The sequence below is a fragment of the Mauremys reevesii genome, linkage group 4 (assembly GCF_016161935.1).
Source record: "Mauremys reevesii isolate NIE-2019 linkage group 4, ASM1616193v1, whole genome shotgun sequence".
In the NCBI taxonomy this organism is placed as follows: Eukaryota; Metazoa; Chordata; order Testudines; family Geoemydidae; genus Mauremys; species Mauremys reevesii.
The window spans coordinates 121,690,347-121,706,798 of record NC_052626.1 but is presented as its reverse complement, the minus strand read 5'-3'; the positions used below and the strand labels follow the sequence as shown (position 1 = coordinate 121,706,798).

The 16,452-nt window shown below is 56.8% G+C and overlaps 1 protein-coding gene across 1 annotated transcript; it reads right to left on the bottom strand.

Moving 5' to 3' along the window:
* Positions 1-3,427: 3,427 nt before the first annotated feature.
* On the bottom strand, positions 3,428-16,161 carry PSRC1 (proline and serine rich coiled-coil 1). Its single transcript, XM_039536011.1, has 8 exons — positions 16,155-16,161; positions 15,160-15,282; positions 13,704-13,760; positions 9,896-9,953; positions 8,624-9,176; positions 7,057-7,210; positions 5,407-5,676; positions 3,428-4,725 (listed from the first exon to the last, which is right to left on the bottom strand). The coding sequence occupies exons 1-8, from the start codon at positions 16,159-16,161 to the stop codon at positions 4,643-4,645; spliced, it is 1,305 nt and encodes a 434-aa protein (XP_039391945.1). The 3' UTR covers positions 3,428-4,642.
* Between the last annotated feature and the right edge of the window lie 291 nt (positions 16,162-16,452).

Here is a 16,452-nt window from a genome sequence, read left to right as displayed (position 1 = left end):
GCCCCCCATCACTGGGACCCCACATTTGACCTCAGCTCTGCCTCCCACCAGGAACAAGTGGTGCAGGGACAGGCTCAGCCCGTGGCTGGCTCCATGCTGGTTTTGTGGGCCCTTGGCCCCAGCCGTGCCGGGTCTGGGGTTTGTTTAGATGTTGCATTGTGAAGAACAGCTGAGCCCCAGCTTGTGGCCTCCTGCGTGAAGCCCTGTGCTCCGGGGTCGACTGGGCAAAGCTGTGAGGAGCAACCCCCCAGGCTCTGGCACTAACCCCCCGAGCTGGGGGCAGACACACGCGGCTGGCTGCTTGCTGCCCTCGGCTTGTGGACGCCCGCTGGGGGGGGGGGGGGGGGAAGGTGGGTAGCTGAGGATCTGGGTCACCCAGCCTCAGCCTCAGCCACTGTAAAGGGGCCTAGCTGCAGTGACAGCCCTGGGGCCTCAGGCCTGGATGCTGCCCGAGCGCTGAGCTCACATGCAACAGCCCCCGGTTAGCTCAGTGCTGGGGGGTTGGTAGAGCCCATGGCACCCTGGCTCTGCTCCCAGCCCCCAGGACACTGCCCTGGGGTCAGGCCCCTCTGGTTACCCCACCTGTACCACTGTGTCCCCAAAGCCCTGCATCAACTGGACCCAGGCTCTTGCTGAGCGGGCAGAGGCCCACCCAGGCACCCTGCTGCCAGAGCCCCTCCCAGGCGTGGGGCCTGCTGGGGGGATCCAGCAACAATTCTCCCGAGGGTGCAGCCGAGGTGGGTTGTTTTCCTGCAGGACTCGCCTTTGTGTCAATTCAAACCCAGGGCTGGCTAAGAGGCTACTTTGGCCAATGCTGGAGCTTCTCCCCCACCTGGTCCACGCTGGGGGGGGTGGTGGGGCAGCGAAGCAGAGTGAAGGCAGGATCCCTGGGTTGTGGGCCAGGCTCTGCAGGGGGCTGAGTTTGGGGCAGGGTCGTAGGAGCCAGGACTCCTGGGTTCTGCTCGCTGGGTGACCTCAGGAAAGTCACTAGGACTGAGCCATAGACCACTGACTCCCATGGAAAGACCCCCCTGGCCCTGCTCAGGGCCTCCCTGCCTGGCTCTCCCTTGGGCTGCCAGAAGAGATCATGTCAGGGTCGGGGCAGGGAGGCCCCATGCCCCAGCTAAGCTGGTGCAATGGAGCAGGAGCAGCAGCGCCCCCAAGGCTCGGGGGGGTTCCTAGCACCTGCTGGGGGGCCGAGCTCATCTGGCTTGAGCTTGCTCCCCTGCCCAGGCCAGAAGGCGATTACGGGGGAGCTGCGCCGCTGACAGGAGCACACGTGCCCGGGCGACCAGGCCCCAGGGTCCAGCGCAGCCCCAGCAGCTCCCTACATGCGTTAACTCCCTGGTCCCGACTCTCCCAGGCCTGCAGAGGGGGTTACTCTGCAAGGAAAGAGAGCCAGAGCCCCTGGATGCTTCCAGAGCCCCAGCTCCCACAACGGGCCTCTCCCCGGGGCTGGACTCTGCTTCCCAAGGCCCTGCTCAGCTTATGTGTTCTCTCCCCAGACCAGCCGCTCTCTTGCAGGAAAGGGACCAGCAGCCACCGGCTTTATTTAAAAATAGAATGTATTAAAGAGAGAGAGTCGGGTACAGAGCCAACCCCTCCTGCAAGCGTTAGTATTTCAATGCCCATAAACAAGTACAAAAATAACTCCTCTCTTAACACCGCTTGTGCCAGGTAGCTAGGGCCAGCTGCCCCGGGGGGCTCAGTTCACAGCATTTCAGTGCCACACCAGCGCCAGCGTTCACAGACCCACCTGAAGCATGGGGGAGATTTCCCAAACAGCTGGGAACCTCCGGCTAGCTCCAAAGAACGTGAGCCCCAGATCGGCTGAGCTGCTTTCGGCTCAGATACTACCTCCAGGGGCCTCTCCGAGGCTCAGGCCCCAGTTACAGAGCCTGGGGCGCTGCTGCCCAGCACGAGATGGTCTTGTCTAACACAGGATCCTAGTGCCCCCATCTCCAAGCTCCCCCACTGAGAATCCAGAGCAGAGCAAAGGGATGTTCCCGGCTGTGCTGTGCCCAAAGCTTATAATCCCAGCGGGGCTCTTTGCTCAGCCTGAAGCTAGACTGACAGGTTGCGGGTTAGCTTCACGGCATGAGCCAGGGGTGTGATGGGTCTAGGGATCCAGCGCCGGAGGGGGAAGGGTTAACGTTAGAGAGGGCCAGGACCCCCCACCCCACTGGAATGGAGGTAGCTCTGCTGCAGCTGATGGAGAGACACCAGTTTACACCAGCTGAGGATCTGGCCCAGCTTACGGATTTAACGCGCACACTGACGTTCTGCTGGGCTGGTAAAAACGATGACCTTGGGCCAGATTCTGCCACCCCTACCGCAGCTGGGCTGGATTTTCATCCCCACATCGGCACCTTTCTGCCAGGGCAGTGTAAGATAAAGGGGAGCGAGGCCCCTGGGGCAGGGAAGGATGTTCCAGCCACACTGCAAGCAGTGGAGATGTGCTCACAGGAAGTAACTCAGTGGGAGCAAAGGCGGCCCTGGAAACCCAACTCATTTGTGGGCCTAACCTGCCCGCCAGGGCAGGCTGCCCAGAGCCCTAGAACCCTGTGCCAGGGCCTATACCAGAGCCATCCTTCAAAAACAGTTTTGTCAGACACCTGAGTTTTCAACTACAGGAATTTGGGATGAAGTGTCTCTAATTTCCAAAGAAATTTTCCAGTTTTTGTTGAGACACTCACCCCAAAACTAAGTATTTTGATTCTGAAATGCAGTCGTGGTGCCTCATGCACTCATTGTCCTCTATTGCCTGGGCTCCCTGGCGGGGCTAAGATCATAAGAGCAGCCACACTGGGTCAGACCAAAGGTCCATCTAGCCCAGTATCCTGTCTGCCGACAGTGGCCAATGCCAGGTGCCCAGAGGGAATGAACAGAACAGGGAATCATCAAGTGATCCAGCCCCTGTCACCCATTCCCAGCTTCTGGCAAACAGAGGCTAGGGACGCCCTCCCTGCCCATCCTGGCTAATAGCCATTGATGGACCTATCCTCCATGAACTTATCTAGTGCTTTTTTGAATCCTGTTATGGTCTTGGCCTTCACAACATCCCCTGGCAAGGAGTTCCACAGGTTGACTGTGCGTTGGGTGAAGAAATACTTCCTTTTGTTTGTTTTAAACCTGCTGCCTATTAATATTATTGGGCGACCCCTAGTTCTTGTTTTATGAGGAGTAAATAACACTGCTTTATTTACTTTCTCCACACCAGTCATGATTTATAGACCTCTATCATATCCCCCATTTGTTGTCTCTTTTCCAAGCTGAACAGTCCCAATCTTTTTAAAATCTCAGAGGGAAACTGTTCCATGCTCCTACTCATTTTTGTTGCCCTTTTCTGTACCTTTTCCAATTGTAATATAGCTTTTTGAGACATTTCCCATCATGCCCCATGGTCTCCCCTCTTGCCATGCATCATGGCAAATGCAGGACCAGAGCGAGTAATGGAGGCAAAATCCAATCAGGGAGCCTGGCACACAGAGATTGGGAGTGTGAGGCACCCAAACTACAATTCCCATGAGGCACTGTCTCCCCTTTCCATGGTGCACCATGGGAGATGAAGTCTGACCAGGGAGCTTAACCTTTAGAGAACAACAGGGTACAAGACACCCAAACTACAACTCCCACAAGGCACTGCGGCAGCATTCCAGAATCAAATTATTTTGGATTTTGATTTTCCAGGGAAGCCCTGTTTCCTGGCCCGCTCCAGCTATAACCACTAAACATGTAGGGAGGCAGCTGCCATATGAGATCAGGCGAGGCCAGTACGGTCCACACGCACAGAACAAGCTCAGCATTTCCCCCTCCTCTATCTAAAAAAACAAAGTAAAACTAACCACGACCCCCCCGAAGCGCCTTCACTTCGGAGGCTCAAAACTGGGGAGTTAAGGCTGCCAGCCCAGCAGGTGGCAGCCCTGAGTTCTCCTGTGTCCTCCAAGCTGGCATGTGCTGGTGACAGATGCCTGGGCACAGCAAGACAATGCCCCGCGGGCAGGTGAAGGGTCAGTCCGGTTCTGCCAGCACGAGGAGGATCGGGGTCTCGGCGGTGTCTGGTCCCAAACCATTTTATCGCAGTCCAGTGTCAGGGCAGGAAGCCGAGGGAGGCAGGCCACACAGACTTGGGGGTGTCAGACATCCATCAATGGGCGCAGATGACCATGAGGGAGGAAGATTAAAGACCAAAGCCCATGTGCTGGGACGACATGGATCCAGATTTTCTAGAGAGCTCAACACCCACCATGCAGAGCCCTGCTGCAAACCTGGCCCAACTGGGGGTGCTGGGCCCTTAGCACTGGGGGATCCTGGGCCAAAGTCAAAGTGATTTCTCAGCCTGCAGGGAGGACAAGTGGCTGTGGGGTTAATGCACAAGACAGCCACTGACAGGCTGCAGAACACACAGGGCGAGATGGACAGCTCCTGCTACAGGAATCCTGCAGCGAGGTGGCTGCAAACCAGGGCTGGCCACAGGAAGGGACGCTGCTCTCACCGACTGGCAGCTTTGCTCCTGAAGCGTCCATGCAGTTATGTAGGAAACCTGCAGGCGGCGCCAGCCCTGGGGCAAACAGCTCTCAGGGATTGCTCTGATCTGCAGCTCTGCTCCCGTACGGCTCACACCCCACACAGCGGGAGAGCTTTACCTCAGAGAGCTGGGCAAGGTCACCTTCCGGGGCGGCTGCAGCCTGCTGCCTGGAGGGGCTGTCTGCTGGGGGCCGGGGCCTGCGGGCAAAGGAAAAAGTCAGTAGGAATCGCAGCCCAGCCCGGCTGGAACGTCTGAGCCTCGAGGGCACAAGGATACAGGACACTGCTGAGATCTCTCATCCAGCACCAGACGGCCTGGGCCGCCGGGGCTCCTGGCCAGCAGCTCAGGGGCCTGAGCTAGGCTGGGGAATAGGTTCTGGCAAACCTGGCAGTAACTTGGGCAGCGTCACTGCTTGGAGATGGAGATCCAGCTCTAGGTGCCACCAAGCAGCACCCTAAGCCGCCCGCTTAGACCATTGTAACAATGCAGAGACACTTCCATTCTTCTGGGGGGAGGGGCGGCCCAGCTAGAGCTGTGTGTGCCCACAAAGCTCCAGCCTGGGGCAGGATCCCAGGGGGTGGGGCAGGGCACCCCCCGCTTACACTCTGCAAGCGGCTCCAGCTCCCGGCAGGACTAGGGGCCGCAGGGCCGCTCTGGGGGGCTGGGCGGGGCTGGCACAGGCACAGCTGGGCTGGCTCAGAGGTGGCGTCTAATTGCCCAGGGAAGGGCTGCCTGAGCCCCCTGCTAACACAGAGTCTTGCCCCCTCAGACCCAGTCCCAGCCCAGCACGAACAGGACACGGGAGCTCCCCGCGGGTCCGTCCCAGCCCCAACCCAGGGGCGAGCGACGTGCTCTGCTTGCCCCCCTGGGGCTCTCACCTCTCTGTCCGGCTGCGCTCGGCAGCACCCTTCTGCCAGCTGAGCCATGGCCCACGGGCTGCGGCTGGCTGGGCCTCCCGGGCACAGCAGCCCTGCTCAGGAGGACACTGCGGCTGGCCGGCTTGGGGATGCCACTGGGCACCAGGCGGCAACTCGTGGTCCCAGGGGCAGCAGTGCTCCTGGCCTGGGTCTGGTGGGCATGTGCACTGCGGGCAGGCCTGGTGCTGGCTGGGAGCCGGGGAGCATCGTCCCTGGAGGCCTTAGCCCGACCTGATGGGGCAGAAAGGAAAGCAAGAGCCGCTAAGGCTGAATTCAGGCGGGTCGCAAGAGAGCCCCCCACACCCCCCCTTCCTTGGGTGGGGGGGCACCCTTACTCCCACCCCCACTCGCAGTCCCTCACAGGCTCTGCCACCCCCTCAACCCCCAGGCACTGGAGGGCCCCGCTGCTACCCCTCACCTCTGCTCAATCTCCCTCAGGAGCTCCACCATTACCCCTCCCCACCCCGCTCGCAGTCCCCCGGGGCTGCCAATAGCCCCCATCACCCAGGGCCCCAGTCACTGCCCCTGCTCACAGTGCCGGATGCTGACTGGCTTTTAAAGCCTGAGCCTGGCCCTGGACTCCCCCCACTGCCCCTGATCCCGCTCCCGGGCCAGACATCGCTGAGTGCAGATCGCTGACCAAGGGGCCAGGGCCTGAACATGTTTGTCCTGATTCCGCTGCTGCGACCCCCATCTTCCCCTGCCCTCCCTCGGCTCCCACTCCAGGCAGCAGCCGGTCTCGCCAGTGGCTGCAGGTGACTGTGACTGACCTCCAATTCTGCACCCCCTTCCCCCCCTGCAGCCACAGCACTTCGAGGCCTGGCGCCCGACAGATCCTCACATCAGGCCCCGGCTGTCTCAGAGCCACCAAGTGTGGCTGCCAACAACTGCGGCACAAAGCGCAGCGGCTAACTCGAGACCTGGGCGACATCCGCGGCTGCTGGAGGGACCTGATTTGATGGCTGGGTCCTGGGAAGCGTGGGCTTGTTCCTGGTGCTGATGGCTCAGCAGAATGGGCTAGCGGCACGGCTAGGCCAGCCCAGTCCCCGCCAGCCCGCCCTGCTCAGCACACGACAGTTATTTTCCAGGCATAAAAACCCATTTTGTTTTCTTCTCCCCACTGGAGGGAGGCCCCTCTCAGAGCAGGGCACCAGGGGGCGCTGGCTCCCTGCTGGATGAGAAGGGCCGTGCAAGGGTGGGAGTGGATTCCCAGGGACCCCTGCATGCAGGAAGTGCCGAGACACCCTGACGCCGGCTCTGGCAGGGGCACCAATAGGAGCCTGCAAACACATGGCCATTCGGGGACACATCCTGCCTGGGACGTCTATACACTGGGATCCCGAATCCTCCCCACAAAGGCAGAGGGGCAGCGCAGCCGATCTGCTACTGATGAACCTGGGAGGCATCAGCCCCTGCCTCTCTGCATGGGCCCACGCTGCTCCCAGTGCCCACTACGTGCTAGACAGTGCAGGGCCCGGCTCGGTGGCACATGGGGTGCAGACCCCCGATCCCATGCTGCCGCTGCACAGCGTGCCCCGCAGAGAGAGGGTGAAGCAAGCGGAATCAGCCCCCCACCCCCATGCCCATCAGTCTGCTCGGAAGCCTGGTTACCTTCACTTGCTTCCTGGAGGGGCTCTGCTTTCCTGCGGGGCAGTGAGGGCTCCTGTGCAGGGCGGGGTCGGGCTGGGGACGACCTGGGGCCCATCGGTTCTCTCCTCCCCACTGCAGGTGACACACGGCTGCGGGGCGGGTCCTGGAGGCTCGGCTAATGCGGCAAGAGGGATAAAGCGAGGTGAAGCGTGGGCCCCGCTGCACAGCAGCGATCAGACACCTGCCTCTCCCTGGCGACTGGAACCCCAAAGCACGCTGCAGGCTTCAAACGGACATAGCAATAACCTGGGGGTCAGCCAGCCACCTCTGGGGGCGGGACAAGGCTCCACAGCAGCATAGTTGGGGGGGGGGGGCAGTACTGTCTCCCATTGTAGCTCTGTGGGAGTTCAGTAGGCAGAACACGCTCCTGACGCCAGGGCATCTTTAAGAACCACAAGCAGCCAGGGCCTCGGTTTTAGATCCCATCTGAACGACAGCCCCGTGTAGCAGCACAGGGCCCCCCTTAAGGCCACACTGGGGCATAGGAGAGAGCAACCCCCACTGAGCCCCCACCCCGCTCCCTGCAGCACAGCGCCCCCTTGCCTCACACTCTCATCCCAGAATCCACCTTCCTGCAGCCCCTCGGTGCTCCAGAGAGGTCCCCCACCCCTGTGCTGACCTGGCCCAGCCCCACTCAGCTTGGGAATCTCAAGAGCCCAGCAGCAATGTGAGCCCAGGGACTGGGGACCCTTCAGTGACACGAGAGAGCCCACACCCGATGCCCCACACGGGTCCCTACACGTTAGCACCTGCTGCCTGCACTCCTGCAGGCTCGGCCCATTCAAACAGCTCCCCCAGAGGCACTGCCACGAGCCCAGCTCCTGCTCTGGCTGCCGCATGGGATGCCCCAGTTCAGCTCACTGCCCTGGTTTTTCAGCCCCAGAGCCAGCAGGAGGCACCCCAACCTCCTGTGGACACCAAGAGGTGAACGTTTCATGCCAGGGGGACTGGCTCCACTTTACAGGAGGGAAAGCCGAGAACAACAAATACTTTGCTCTTGGACAGCACTTTGCATGGCGGGAAAGTCATGGCTTGCCACGGACAAACGGGAGGCCTCCCTCAGGGAAGGGCTGGGTCAAAGCCAGTTGTTTAGGCAGAATTTAAGTTTTTGTTTTCTGAACCAGAGTTCCTTGATCTTATGCACCTCGTGTGACCTGGGTGCAGCACTGCCTGCCTGAGTCTGCAGACAGACTGAGCCAGTGCTGCTGGTGTTGCTCAAAGCTCTTCGCAGGTGCCTGCAGTTTGAAAGTAGACACCTCCGGCTGCTACTGGGAACTGGCGGCAGCACAGAAATTTACAAGCATTGGGTCCTGGCATGAGCATTGTGCAGCACCAGGGAGGCACCGGGACCCAGACACGGAGCAGCAGATCAGGAGGTTCGCGGTGGATGGGAGAGAACGCTCCTTCACCCTTCTGGCAGAAAGGGGGGCTGGGTTCCAGACTAACCCCTCACCTGCCAGAGCTGGCCATGGAGGATAGAGCCCCATGCAGGCCCCTCAGCACCTCCCCCTCTCAGTGGCCCATCTACCTTCTTGCTGCTCTGAGGTCTCTTTGTGGGTGACAGAGCAGGGCCCTTGCTGGGGGTGGATTTCTTACGGAGCCGTTCGCCGCCAGTGGAGCAGCTGCCCAGCTTGTGTCGGAGGTGGGGGGGAGTCGGTGCTGCTCTGGCGCATGGCGAGGGGCTTTTCCCTGGGGGCAGGAGTGTCCCTGGCTCCACGGTGGGCAGCAGCGCTCTGACGGGGCTGTTCTTCACCACAAAGGTCTCGCGCCGGGGGCTCCGGGGGCTCGCCCGCTCCTTGTGCAGGAGCCGCACAGGCATAAGGGGCTCCCCGGCTGGATCCAGAGCCCCGGCGCTGGCGTTCTCCTTCTCCTGCAGGCTGCATCTTTCCAGTTGCACAGCCAGCCGGTTGGCCTCCTTCACGATCTCCTCCAGCTTCTCGGGACTCAGCGGGCTCCAGCGGGCCAGGCACTCTCTGCTCCGGCCTGCGCCCTCCCTCTGCTGCACGTTCAGGTCGAGCCTTTGTGCCACGCCCCTGTCAACGTGCCAGAGCTCCTCCTCCTCGACATGCTCCTCCTCTCGGCTGTGGGGGCAAAGCCACGGTTATCAGAGTCCGGACGGAGCGGAGACCGCCCAGCTCCGCACGGCTCAGGCTACAGCCAGAGGCAGGGAAGTATTTCCTCTTTCCAGCTGCACCCTGATTACTAACTGGAGCCAGTCAGAACCTGGCTGACCCGCCTGGTTGCCCTGCCCTTCGCACGTGTCTGACCTGGCGGCTTTGCAGTGGTCGATCAGAGTTACCACTCAAGGGCCTGACCCTGCGTGTGCACCAGTAACTGTCCGCCCACGACTGGTCCCAGCGAAGGAGGGAGGTCTGCTTCCATGCTGGCAGGATCAGACCCCAGGAGAGCAGCTGGCCCAGAGGGATGCATGTGGCTGAATCCCACCATGTTTGTCAAGGATACAAGGGGCCAGGCCTAGCTTTCTTGGCAAGTTAAGGCCGAAGCATCGCAAGCCCAGTTCTCTCGCTCCTCCTGAGGCAGGTTCCCAGAGCCACAAGGCCCAACAACCTGCCAGCGTGGAGTGAGGTGGGAGGGACATGGACAGAGCTCTGCCCCCCTAGCAGGCTTTCCACTCAGCGCCATCGGCGTGACCAGAAGCCGGGGAGGGCCCTTCAGTGCAGAGACAGAAAACGTTAAGGGGAATGGATAGTAACCCAGACCCCCAACTGGTGTAATTCAGCTGTTGGCTTCACTGCCAGGTTGACTGACACCAGCTGAGGTTCTGGCCCTTCAATCTTACCTGTCTGAAAGAGAAGACAGACCAAAGTCCAACTTCTCATCGGTGATAAATTTTATATCTGGAAAGAAATATCGATCCATTGTTAATTGGTTGAAACTATAATAAAGAGCTGAATTATCAGACACAGAGATGAACACCATATGCTGGGTGGGGGGGAAGAGTCAACATGGCTTTTGTAAAGGGAAATCATGCCTCACCAATCTACTAGAATTCCTTGAGAGGGTCAAACAACCATGTGGACAAGGGGGATCCAGTGGATATAGGGTACCTGGATTTTCTTAAAGCCTTTGACAAGGTACCTCACCAAAGGCTCTTAAACAAAGTAAGCTGCCATGGAATAAGAGGGAAGGTTCTCTCACGGATTGGTAACTGGTTAAAAGATAGGAAACAAAGGGTAGGAATAAATGGTCAGTTTTCAGAATGGAGAGGTAAATAGTGGTGTCCCTCAGGAGTCTGTACTGGGCCAAGTCCTATTCAACATACTCATAAATGATCTGGAAAAAGGGGTAAACCGTGAGGTGGCAAAATTTGCAGATGATACAAATTTGCTAGTTTAAAGCTGACTGCGAAGAGTTACAAAGGGTTCTCACCAGTGTTTCCTCTCATTTTTCCCCACACATCACTGCCATATTTGTGCACATAACAAATTTCATGTGGCAGGGGTGGAACCGAGGGGTTCGGAGTGTGGGAGGGGGCTCGGGCAGAGGGTTGGGGTGCAGGGGGATGAGGGCTCCAGCTGGGGATGCAGGTTCTGGGGTGCAGGCTGTCCTGGGGCTACAGCAGTGAGAGATGACTCCCCCCCCCGCTCTCTCTCCCAGCGGCAGCACCTGGTCGGGGGGTGGGGGGGGGAGAAAGAGGGGCGCCTCTTCCTGTTGCAGTAGCTCCAGGGCTGGGGCCGTGGGATAGGAGCCTCTCACCTGGCCGCTGCAGGTCTGGGCGGGCTGGGTTGGGGCACCACTCCCCGTCGCAGCCTGAGCAGCACTTAATAGGCTGATACACAGCTGTGTAGCTTAGAGCAGGGGTTCTCAAACTGGAGGTCGGGACCCCTCAGGGGATTGTGAGCTGTCAACCTCTACCCCAAACCCCACTTTGCCTCCAGCATTTATAGTGGTGTTAAATACATAAAAACGTGTTTTTAATTTATTGGGGGGGGGGGGGAAGAGGGGTCACAGTCAGCAGCTTGCTGTGTGAAAGACGTCACCGGTACAATAGTTTGAGAAACACTGGCTTAGAGGAAACTTAGGTTTTCACTAAACTGGCTGGCTGGAAAACAAAATGGCAGATGAAATTCAGTGTTGACAAATACAAAGTAACAGAAACCCAGCTATACGTACAAAATGATGGGGCCTAAACTAGCTGTTAGCGCTCAAGAAAGATCTTGGAGTCACTGTGGATGGGGGAGGAGACGGGGGGGAGGGGGGGGCGGCAGCCGCCGCTCACCGGCTGTCCAGCTCTGAAGACAGCACTGAAACAAGGGTAGCAGTACTGCAACCCTCCTACAATAACCTTGTGACCCCCCCGCCCCGACTCCTTTTTGGGTCAGGACCCTACAATTACACCACCATGAATCTTCAGATGTAAATAGCTGAAATCGTGACATTTATGATTTTTTAAATCCTATGACCATGAAATCAACCAAAATGGGCTGTGAATTTGGAAGGGCCCTAAGAGAAGGGCAACAAAAAGAGTTTGGGGCATAGAACAACTTCTGTATGAGGCGAGGTTAATAAGACTGGGACTTTTCAGCTTGGAAAAGTGACAACGAAGGGGGGATATGAGAGAGGTCTATAAAATCATGACTGGTGTGGAGAAAGTAAATGAGGACGTGTTATTTGTCTCTTCTTGTAACACAAGAACTAGGGGTCACCAAATGAAATGAATAAGCTGGTTTAAAAGGAAGTATTTCTTCACACAACGCACAGTCAACCTGTGGAACTCCTTGCCAGAATGTTAAGACCAAAATCATAAACTTGGTTCACAAAAGAGATGGACCTATTATCCAGGAACTGATCTATCAATGGCTATTAGCCAGAATGAGCAGAGACACAACCTCATACTGTGGTGTCCCTAAAACTCTGACTGCCCAAAGCTGGGACTGCACAACAGGGAATGGATTGCTCAATAAATACCCTGCTCTGTTCATTCCCTGTGAAGTACCTGGCATTGGCCACTGTCAGGAGACAGGATACTGGGCTGGGTGACCTATGGGTCAGACCCATTTGACGAAGTGGAACTGTTCTTAATGTTTCCGCTAAATACTGTAGGGGTGCCTCAGTTTTCCCTATGCATTTCTTAAGTCGCTAGGTGGTGGGATAAGGAGGTGTAATTGTTGCAGAGCAAAGGGCCAGTGCACATAAATGGCCGACATTCTGTCTCCTGGCAACTAATGGCCTGGGCCCTTCCCCCCTGCAAGGGGATGCTAAAGGTGTTGGAGAACAAAGGAATCAGGTGACCTCCTGGCCCGGGAAAGGGACAAAGCCCAGAGGAGGAGGGGCTGGAGGGTGAGTCAGTTTGGAGCTGGCTGGGGACGTGGAGTGAGGTGCAGTCATGGTTGTCTGGCTCACTGCCCCCTAAAATGGACCCGGCTGAGGGGTCCGGTTCTCTGTACCTACAAGCTCTGTTTTAGACCGTGTTCCTGTCATCTAATAAACCTCTGTTTTACTGGCTGGCTGAGAGTCACGTCTGACTGTGAAGTGGGGGTGCAGGACCGTCTGGCTTCCCCAGGACCCCGCCTGGGTGGACTCGCTGTGGGAAGCGCACAGAGGGGCAAAGGATGCTGAATGCTCCAAGGTCAGACCCAGGAAGGTGAAGCCGTGTGAGCTTCTTGCCCTGAAGACAGTCTGCTCCAAGGGAGAGGAGGCGCCCCAAAATCCTGACTGGCTTTGTGGGGAGCAGTTCCAGAGCATCGCCCGGGGACTCCATGACACCCAGTATGGCCATTCTTGTGTAATCAAGAGAACTTATCCAGCATCCATCGACTTGGTATCAAGGTTCACGTGGGGACACTAGCTAGGAGTAAGGCAAAGAAATTCAGGGCCTGGGGTGGACTGAAGCAGCACCACCGACGAATTACATCAATCTATGCTGCTGTGCACCTGGCCCCTGATTCTCAGAGGTGCCGAGCCCCACAGCCATCGCGGAAGTCGCTGAGTGGCAGGGGCTCTGCACCTCCAGAGCTCCAGCCCTAGGCAACTTGTCAAGGTCCCACAAAGTCTGTGCAGAGCCGGGAACTGAATCCCGCTTTCCCCAGGACCCTGATTCTGCTGCCACTTGCACCTGTGTAAATCAGGCGCGATGGCATCGAAGGCAATAGCGTTCCACTGAGGAGAGACCGGATCAAGCCCAGAATCATGACACCTGGGCTTGTAGTGCTGCACAATGATCCCAGGGCCGGTCGCCATTAGGGGGACCCTCGCACACCTGGGCGTTTTAATCAAAGCAGCCCATCAGTCTGATTCCCCAGTAGTCTGTTCTCTCAGTTTGGTGCCGCTCGTGTTTGTCCCGAGTCTCTCAGGCAGCCCCAAACCGCCCCGGGTCAGGTTACTGGGCCCCACCCCTTTCTGGGTACAAGGACAGCTGTGTTGAGATTGCACAGACACGCCTGCAGCTGGAGAGAGTCGTGTTATGGGGCTAGCGGGAGGATCGAGCAAATGGGTCACCTCCAGATCTACCAACAAGCTAAAGGCTCCTTCCAATGGAGCAGTCGCCTGGTGAAGCGCAGCAGGAATAAGTTACCTGAGTTTCTCTGCACAGCAACAAACCTAAAAGCAGGCCAAACCCACTTTGTCAGTCACGTTCCAGCCCCTACCTTCTTCTTCTGCCATCTCCGTTTTTCCAGGGAGCATCGAGGTGGACCAGGGACTATCTGAAAGAGAAACACGCAGAAGGATGAATTAGATCTACCCTGCACTACGCAAACCGCAAGGGGCTGTGACGTTACACCCCATATTCTTCATAGAAATCTGGTTATGGAGTGAATATTCAAGATGGGTCTTGTAAGGTCTCATTGGAAAGGTTCTGATTTCCTGAATGCGATTATCCAATTTGTGTGCCTGGATCATTTCTGAATCTAAAGTTGAATCTGAAGTTCTGAATCTACATATTGACTGTAACAATTACAACTAGGTGTGTATTTGGGAGACACCCACCAGACAACAGGCCATCAGCCGTGATGGGCCATTAGGAAGAAACAATAAGACTTTGAAGATACTTATTTCTCTCCTTACTGAGGGCTTGTCTACACTAGCAAGTTTTGGCGCCAAAAGCTGCCTTTTGGCAACAACAATAACAAAAAAGTACACACACTACAATGGGACTTTTGTTGTGAAAAATGCCCAGCTTTGGTGACAAAAATTTTCCACCCCTATGAGAGAGAGAAAAAGAGAGAGAGACTTTTGTCTTTTCCCTTTGTTGTCGACAAAGAGCCAGTGTAGACACTGCTGATTGTTTTGCCTACAGAACTGGCTTCTGCCAGTATCCCACAATGCCCTGCCCTGATCGCTCTGCTCAGTTTTGATCTCTGCTGCCCTGCAGGCATGCGCCCCTCCCCTTTCAAAGCTCCGGGAAGTATCTGTGTGCTGCTCCCTTTGGGAACAAACAAAGAGCAAATCACTGGACTGCTCCTGTTCTGCCCGACACCAGGAACACAGACTGCTGCTGCTGCCGCCGGGGGACGGGGACAGACTGCGGTGCTGCTTTGCCATTCCTCAGCATGGAGAGCTCACAGAGCTATTCGTCATGCGGCTCTCGGCAGCTGAGGAGGCTGTGGGAGAACTCATGCAGCGATCAGCTCCTCCTTCCCACAACACTGCACTGTGGGATACATACCCATGGTGCATTGCTCACCCTGTCCATGATGGTGTCCCCAGTGTGGACATGATCTGTCGACAGAGGGAGCAGGTGTGAACACCCTTTGGCGATTTCTGTTTTGTTGACTTTTGGGTGTCAACATAAGTTTTGTCAGCAAAATTCGGTAGTGTAGACAAGCCCTGAGAGGCGTCCCGGGATGTAGCTGTGACACTACTAGGTCAGGTGGTCCTGTCACCTGGTACCAAGCACCACCTTGGACTTCTAGTAATTGTCCACTAAAAGGAGGGGGAGGTCAAGCCTGGGAAACAAAAGATTCCCACCTTATGCAAAACTTATTTAAGGCTGGGGAGTAAGACAAACAGGACCCTCCCTTCACTGCCTTCCCACCCGAGGAGAGAGAGAGAGAGAGAGAGAGAGAGACTGCTGAAAGCACCTGAAGAGACAAAGGGACTAACCTGAGCAAAAGGCAAGGGCTGAGTCCAGACAAAGGGCTGATCTACTCTGGCAACCCGCAGCAGCGCTTTCACGTGGCTTGTGGGGTCGCGGCAGAGCACAGCGTGGCAGAGCTCTCCCAGTTTTTCACACCCCTGAGCGAGAAAGTTGCAGCACTGTCAAGTGCCAGTGTAGCTAAGCCCTTAGGCTATGTCTACACTGGCAATTGAGTGACATTCAGAGGTGCTAAATCCCCCCCGCCTCCCCAAAAGACAAAAGTTTGTTTGATTTATAACTGGGGTGGGGGTGGCAAGAAGTTGTGCATCTCTCTTCACATTGAGGGAGAGGGCGAATTTTTATGAGCTCGCGCTGTGCAGATCTTTCTATACAGCACAGGACAATATGATCTTGGCTGGACTTTCCAGAGCGAAGCGGCACTTGAGTGCTAGGCAATTTCCTAGCTGAACCGTCTCACAGAGAGCTGGTGCTCCCTACCTGTGGGTTTGCCAGAGGCCCGGGAGCCTGATTCAGCAAAACAGGGAGAGGGAGCCCAGGCTAGTGGAGCAGGCGGGCTCAGTGAAATCCCAGTACCTCAGGCAGCATCCCACAAGAGGGGTTTAACCCATCACAGGGGCATCTTTATTGCTACCACGGGCTGGTCATTTTGGATGAGCAGTAACAACTTTTATACCGTTACACGTATCCCCAGAAAACTCACAGCCCGTGGACAGAGATACAGCAAGATCCTGGGAGGTGCTGTGGTCAAACAGTCACTTCATAGAATCATAGAACTTAAGATCAGAAGGGACCATTATGATCATCTAGTCTGACCTCCCGCAAGATGCAGGCCACAAAAGCTGACCCACCCACTCCTGAAATAATTCTCTCCCTTGACTCAGCTGTTGAAGTCCCCAAATCCTGATTTAAAGACTTCAAGTAGCAGATAATCCTCCAGCAAGCGACCCCTGCCCCATGCTGCGGAGGAAGGCGAAAAACCTCCGTCAGAAACATTCCTCACCTGCCATTGTGGCAAGAGGACCCCTTCCTAGGAAGCTTAAACATAACGCTTTGTCTCTGTTTTTTCCAGCTTGGGCATTTGCCAGCCCTGCGTGTGTATCATCGTTCCCCACATGAGCAATCGGACAGTTCTCACGGGCATGGAGCTGCTACCCTGTGTAAACGTATGTGGGGGCAGGGGTTTAATCAGTTTCCCCTGCGGTTGTGGGAGCCCTCAAACAGCAACAGAGGAGAGAGAATCACTTGAAAAACCATCTAGTTGTAAAGCCACAAAAATAAGCAGGGGCAACTCCCTCTCC